Consider the following 6,412-nt stretch of genomic DNA (forward strand, 5'->3'; position numbering starts at 1 on the left):
TTAAGAATGTGTGTAGTGCCCAGGGGATCTTCCAGGTCGTGGTAGAGAGGGAGAGACCGTGGTGGGAATCTAGTAGTGGCTGCGAACCTTGCTTCCACGGGCTTCCTCGCTGGTCTCCTCCCATCAGTGCGATAAGACTGAGTCTGCGCTCGGTGTCACCAATGTGTGACGACTGCTAAGGCGTCGTCCCGGCCCAGCATTTGCCAAGAGCAAGCTGAGGCTCAGAGGGGACAGCGTCTGACTGTGGCCAGGTCGGCTCTCCTGTCACCCTTTCCCTGGCGACACAGCACTCTCCTGAGTGTGTGCTGGGGCTCTCGGGTAGCCCTGGGAGGAGGTAGTGTCGTCCACACCTGGCAAGGGAGAGGATCTGAGGGGCCAACTCTCAGGTTGGTGGCAGGTGAGGGTGGAGGCGGGACATATTTTCCATGTAGTCACCTTGAAGTCACATGCTACTAAGTAAAAGCTGACGACTGCATTTTCCTAACCATTCAGAACCTGGTATATGATTTTTACTGTATTTTCTTCATATGAAAAAAGCTTTTTAAAAATCACGATATTGGGCATTTGAATTGCTTTTATTGAAAAGAATAGAATAATACATTGGAACAACCTTCGAAGACTGGGTTCCTTGTCACCTTGCCTGTCCTGGTGGGTGTGTGGCCTGATGACCAAGCTTGTCCCCATCCTGGTTTCACTCTGGGAACTGGAGGGAAGCCACCAGAAGAAACCTGGAGCCTCCACTGAAGGACCCGGAAGGGCGTGTCTAGCAGTTCTGCTGTGCCTTGTAGCTTGGTGCTCATGATGTTCCTCTGTGTTTTAGGAGAGCAGAGATGAAGACAAGACATGATGAAATCAGAAAAAAATATGGTAAGGACTGGTCACGCCTCCTTTTTGACTGGTTGGGAGGCGATGGCACGCTGTCTGCGTCCTCATTGGACTGGTTGGGAGGCGATGGCACACTGTCTGGGTCCTCATTGGACTGGTTGGGAGGTGATGGCACACTGTCTCGGTCCTCGTTAGTGCCAGTGGGGCCTGAGATTGGGCTCTGGGTTCACCCATTGGAACAGAAGGAGGTCTCTCCAGAGAGGAACAGCTGGCGGTTGTCGCCAGCAGTGCTGTGGTGAACTCATTCCTAAGAATATTTTTATCTCAGCCAGTCGTCTTCATGAAGTCTGGTTTCTCAGACACCTGTTTGCTTATCGAGTCACAAGACTGTTGGGCTGGAAGTCTGCGGCTGTTCTGCTGTCGTGTTCGGCTTCCCGTGGGCGCCCCTGTGCAGCCGAGGTGCTGCGGCTTTCTGGTCTTTGTTTCAGGGTGGCCCCTCATCCACTGGAGCGTTGCTCGTTGCTCGTTGCCATCTTCTGAGTGTGGCAGGCGCTCCTTCCAAGCACTCCCCAGCACTGGCCCTGCTCCCTCTTGCCCGGCCTGGGGGTTCTGTTCTTGTTTGGTTGTGTCTGGAGAGATTCTGGAGGGGAGCTTTGAAGGAGCCAGAAGGAATGTATTTGCCAAGTGTAAACCTTTTATTTAGTTGGAGTGAATCGGAAATACGCATTACATGATCTGTGCTCCCCCAAATCACGTGACATTCACTGCTGAACACTGAACACCATCACCCAGTCGCGCTTCATTGATTCTGTACTGATTTTTTCTTTTTTTTTTGAGTCGGAGTCTCGCTCTGTTGCCGAGGCTGGAGTGCAGTGGCGCGATCTCGGCTCACTGCAAGCTCTGCCTCCCGGGTTCACGCCATTCTCCTGCTTCAGCCACCCAAGTAGCTGGGACTACAGACGCCCAACTAATTTTTTGTGTTTTTAGTAGAGACGGGGTTTCACCGTGTTAGCCAGGATGGTCTCAATCTCCTGACCTCATGATCTGCCTGCCTCGGCCTCCCAAAGTGCTGGGATTACAGGCGTGAGCCACTGCGCCTGGCCAATTCTGTTCTGATTTTAAAGTCCGCAAAGAGTCTAGCGTCTCCCGCGCTGGGTTTGTGGTTGTGTGACGTCATGGACATGGTGGGAACTGACTCCTCGCCTGTGCGAGGTGTGAGGTCCTGGGTTCACGGCAGCCGTGGGCCTCAGGAATCTGTCGTTCTGTGCCCACGGTGCTTTCCTTGAAGCAGTGTATTAAAGGCTAAACCTAATTGGAAAATTTCAGAGCCTTTTCTGACTAATGCAGGTGTTTTGAGTCTTCTGTTTGTATTAGGAAATACCATAAATTTGTGGTATTTTAGGATCCCGCCCACTGGGGGCATGGTGACATCACTGCAGTTGTTTCTGTCATCAGGTAGGGGACAGGACTGCAAAGCCCAGCAGCCACCGTGAGCAGCGCCTCTGTCAGGCGTGGGTGGTTGGCGTTGTAGCCCCCAGAGGCTTGGTTCCCTCTCATGGGGGCTGCAGAGGCCCCATGCTGCTGGTGCCCTGGGCTGTAAACGCTGGGTAGCTCTGCCCACTGGCTGGGATGTCCCCTTCCTGTCAGTTCTGGCCTCCTTGGAAAGTCCCCTCCATGTGACTGTGCTGTGACCTGAGGCCAGGTGAGTCCTGCCAGTCTCGAAGTGTCGACTTTGGGGTGTGAGGCTGCTGTGGCTGCTGGCCTCGAGATGACCAGCGGCTGATGGAGGCTTTTTCCTACGTGTTCCCGCCCATCAGTCTCCTGAGTGCTTCGCGCTTGGGCACTGACTTTCTGGGTTCGCTGCTGCCTTGTCCTTGCCCCGCCCCCTCCGTCGCCTGTGTTTCCTGGTGTGTGTCTGGAGTGGGTGGTGACCGGGTACCTGCGTGCAGCTGTCACAAGGAGCAGCACCAGGGTCGCCCTCCTCAGCGAGCGCATGCCTGTGTTCGTGGAGCGTGGGCCCAGCAGCGTCTGTGCAGGCCTTGGCTAAAGGCAGCATGCTTTCCTTGAAATGCAAGAGTCGAATGAGCTTTTTGGCACCTAGTGACTAACGTTAATGTAAATAAAAGATGAGGTGGATACACACACACACACACACACACACAGCCCAGCACCTGCTATCGCCAAGTGCAAGCTGTGTTTAAAGTTGCTTGACCTTTACTGTGCCCCAGCTCCCGGCGGGCGTGAGGCTATGGGCGGCCGGCCAGGTTCTTGGTGGAGCGGTGTCTTCTGTGTCAGGGCCCTGATTGACTTGCACCTGCCATTTTAGTGGTTAATTTGGCCCTTTAATTGCATTGATGAAATTAGCTTTTTGTGCCAGTTTGTAATAAAGCCCATTGAATGGCCTGTGCTTTAGACAGCCTCGGCTAGGTAGAATAATTCTGAGGAATTTCTGATGGGAGAGTGGGAGAAAGTGTGTGAGTCAACCTGGTGCAGTTATATAAAATACCAGCACGCACGCAAAACCCTTCTTTTGGCTTTGGGTTTTCCCTCTGAACTGGAAGTAGACTCAGGAGCAGGTTTTTCAATAAGACCTTAACCAGTCTCCTTGCAGCTGGTATCTGATGACTCTTTCCCAAAACCGACTTTGAGCCTCATCTCCCAAAGCCTGATGCCTGTGGCCCTCCTTGACAGGCAAGAAAGAAATGTGGCTAGGCCCTTCCTTACCATCCCTCTGCTTCCCTGCCTCCTCTTCCACCCAGCCCCCAGAATACCTGCAGTGAGTAGCTTTGTTGTAATCACTGCAGATAATTTTAGTGTGCAATACAGATTTTTAAAGGGAGAGAGAGGCCGGGGTGGTGGCTCACGCCTGTAATCCCAGCTGCAGGGAGGGATTACAGGGAGACCGAGATGGGCGGATCACCTGAGGTCGGGAGTTCGAGACCAGCCTGACCAACATGGTGAAACCCTGTCTCTACTAAAAATACAAAAATTAGCTAAATGTGGTGGTGGATGCCTGTAGTCCCAGCTACCCGGAAGCTGAGGCAGGAGAGTTCCTTGAACCCAGGAGGCAGAGGTTGCAATGAGCCAAGACTGCACCATTGCACTCTATCCTGGGCAACAAGAGCAAAACTCCGTCTCAAATAAAAAATAAAGGGGGAGAGAGAGTGTATATGTGCATGTGTGTCTGCAGTGTGAAGGGAAAACTCCTGGTCCTTGGGTAACTACCATGGGTTTACTCTTATGGTTAAATACACATTTTATCCCAGTTCTGTCCGAGTACTTGAGAGTTAGATTGAGGGTCGTGTTAGTTCTTTCTGTAGCCTTAATTCGAAAGGTTTAAGAGCAAGTATAAGCACAAGGTAAGGTTATTTTGTTTAATACAAGCCATTCACTGTGGAACTAACCCACCACTGTGGAAAGAAATATTTGCCTTAAATTTCTTTTCTTTGCCGAGCATCAGGAAATAAGTGCTTATCTCTTAGGATCTGTTAGAATTCTTGTTTCTAGTAAATTTTATTTCAAAGTTTAAAGTGGTTTGACTTCAAAAAAGGTTAAGCACAGTATGAGAGCCTGCTTACAACGCCTGTTGTTGCTATACCCTCAGTAAATCTTCTTATAAAACTTAGTCAGTCTGTGTGGCTTTTTAAGATTTTGTTTCTGGTTGAATGAACGAAGTTATGATTCAGGTTGATTTTGTTTTCAGGCCTGTTTAAAGAAGAAAACCCATATGCTAGATTTGAAAACAACTAAAGCACTCCAGCCGTCAGGCAGTCCCGACGCTTCCTGTGAGGCGCACACTCCGCAGCGCAGCCCAGCCGGGAGACCACGTGGCCCTCGCGGTCTCCTGACCTTGACCAGTGAACCTGCCAGCCTTCCAGGACAGGTGGCCGGAGAGCTGCCCCTGAAGGACAGTCTTCCTCTCATCCTGCAAACTGGTGACCTTCTATTCCCTGTTCATCTCTGTTTCTAGCTTTAGTCACTTGAAATAAGAAATCTTTGGGGTTTGGGGTTTTTTATACTCTTCTCAGTTTGTAAGAAGCTAACTGCACGCAAAGCCGCCTGACGGCACCTAGCGCTATGACTGTCATTCTCCGGGGCAGCAGCAGAACCCCGCCTTCCTCTCTGTCTGCTGACAAGCTTCACACGCAACAGAGGGAAGCCGGTCTGGCTTCTGTCGTGAGGAGAACTGACCAGCCCTCATCATTCCCCATAAAACCACAGACAGCATCGAGTCTTCACACCTGTTGACTCACATGGCTTTTGCTGATGACACGGGGTTCCAGTACACAGTCTGATAAGGACTTACTTCCTAACCTCAATTGTATTAAATAGCATTGGGGAATAGCTAAACCTTTAAAAAAAGAAAAAAAAAATTACTGGATTTTCCTCCCTACTTAAAAGATTTCACCAGAAGACTTTCATATAAAAATTCAGGCTCTTTTTGGACAGTTTTAAAAATTTGTATCTTTACTAGAACATAGAATCTTTTTCCCTTGGAAGCTTGAATTATAAATGTGGGGTTTGGCCTGCCTCTGCAGCACCGGTTGCCTGCTTGTGTGCCAGCAGCGTTGGGAGGACGGGGCAGGACGCTGCAGCTCTCTCCAGCCCTGTTGGCATCCTCAGTGCCTGCAAGCCTCTCCCTGCCTGTCGGGCTGTCTGGGGGGTGGCCATTTAGGGATCGTGGGGACGGGCTCCACCCCAAGAAGAAAGGAAGGCCCATCCACAGGCCTGGCTCTGGGCCGTGTGCCCCAGAAGCAGGTGTGTCCAGAGCCAGCTGAGGGCTCTCCTCACACTACCCAGCAGGCGCCAGTGCTCCTTCTGCTGCACGGGACCAGTCCAGCTTCCAGCTGCTCTGGCTCAAGGGTGTTCTGAGCCCTTCCTTCAGAGTGGGCTTCTCCGGGAGCTCTCCAGTGGCACTGCTGGACCTGCCCCACGTTTCTGTAAAATCAGGATACGTGGCTTTAGTAAGTAGACCAAGCGCTTCATGGCAGGGAGAGCAGCGTGCGAGGAATCACTGAAAAGTGCTGCCTGAGGAAGTTTGAAAATAGTCCCCGTTCCAGATTGCCTTGAATTTTAAAACATTTTGCTTTGGGAAAGTAGGTCGACAGCACCTAAGATAAATGATGCATTCCATTTCACACTTCACAGTCATGAAAACTGAGAAAACTGTCTTCAGCATGAACTAAAGTTCACAGGCAGATCACTGTGATCCAGAACACTAAGAACTCATCAAACAGCTTGATCAGCCTTTTTGACTGTGTACATCTGTACTGGGAATAACATTCCTATGCTGAAATTTTCACAAAGAATAGAACTTGCACCCAGTTCTTCAGACTGATTTCTCTGACCTCTTGGGCATTTGCATTTGTAGTAAAGTATTGCAGAGTTTCCTAAGTATTTTATAGCAGCCATCAAAATTGGACTTTGTATTGTTTATTCATAAAAGAAACTTAGTAATAGACTTGAACGAACTTTGTATGAATACAGTAGTGTGTACGCAAAATCAGCGTCCTGAATGTAGGCTGCTGAGCTGAAGGTAGAGCTTGGTTGTTAAATACGAACTTTGTATGAATACAGTAGTATGTAC

At 50.2% G+C, this 6,412-nt stretch overlaps 1 protein-coding gene across 1 annotated transcript in view; it reads left to right on the forward strand.

Annotated features, from left to right (window-relative positions):
* PTTG1IP (pituitary tumor-transforming 1 interacting protein) overlaps positions 1-6,412 on the forward strand; it is a 52,767-nt gene that overhangs the window by 45,966 nt on the left and 389 nt on the right. Inside the window, exon 9 of the mRNA XM_012002598.1 lies at positions 4,529-6,361. Within this exon, the coding sequence (XP_011857988.1) occupies positions 4,529-4,575 (47 nt within the window). The 3' untranslated portion in view covers positions 4,576-6,361. The remainder of the gene's footprint in view (positions 1-4,528; positions 6,362-6,412) is intronic.

Source organism: Mandrillus leucophaeus, unplaced genomic scaffold (genome assembly GCF_000951045.1).
Source record: "Mandrillus leucophaeus isolate KB7577 unplaced genomic scaffold, Mleu.le_1.0 Scaffold69, whole genome shotgun sequence".
Classification (NCBI taxonomy): Eukaryota; Metazoa; Chordata; class Mammalia; order Primates; family Cercopithecidae; genus Mandrillus; species Mandrillus leucophaeus.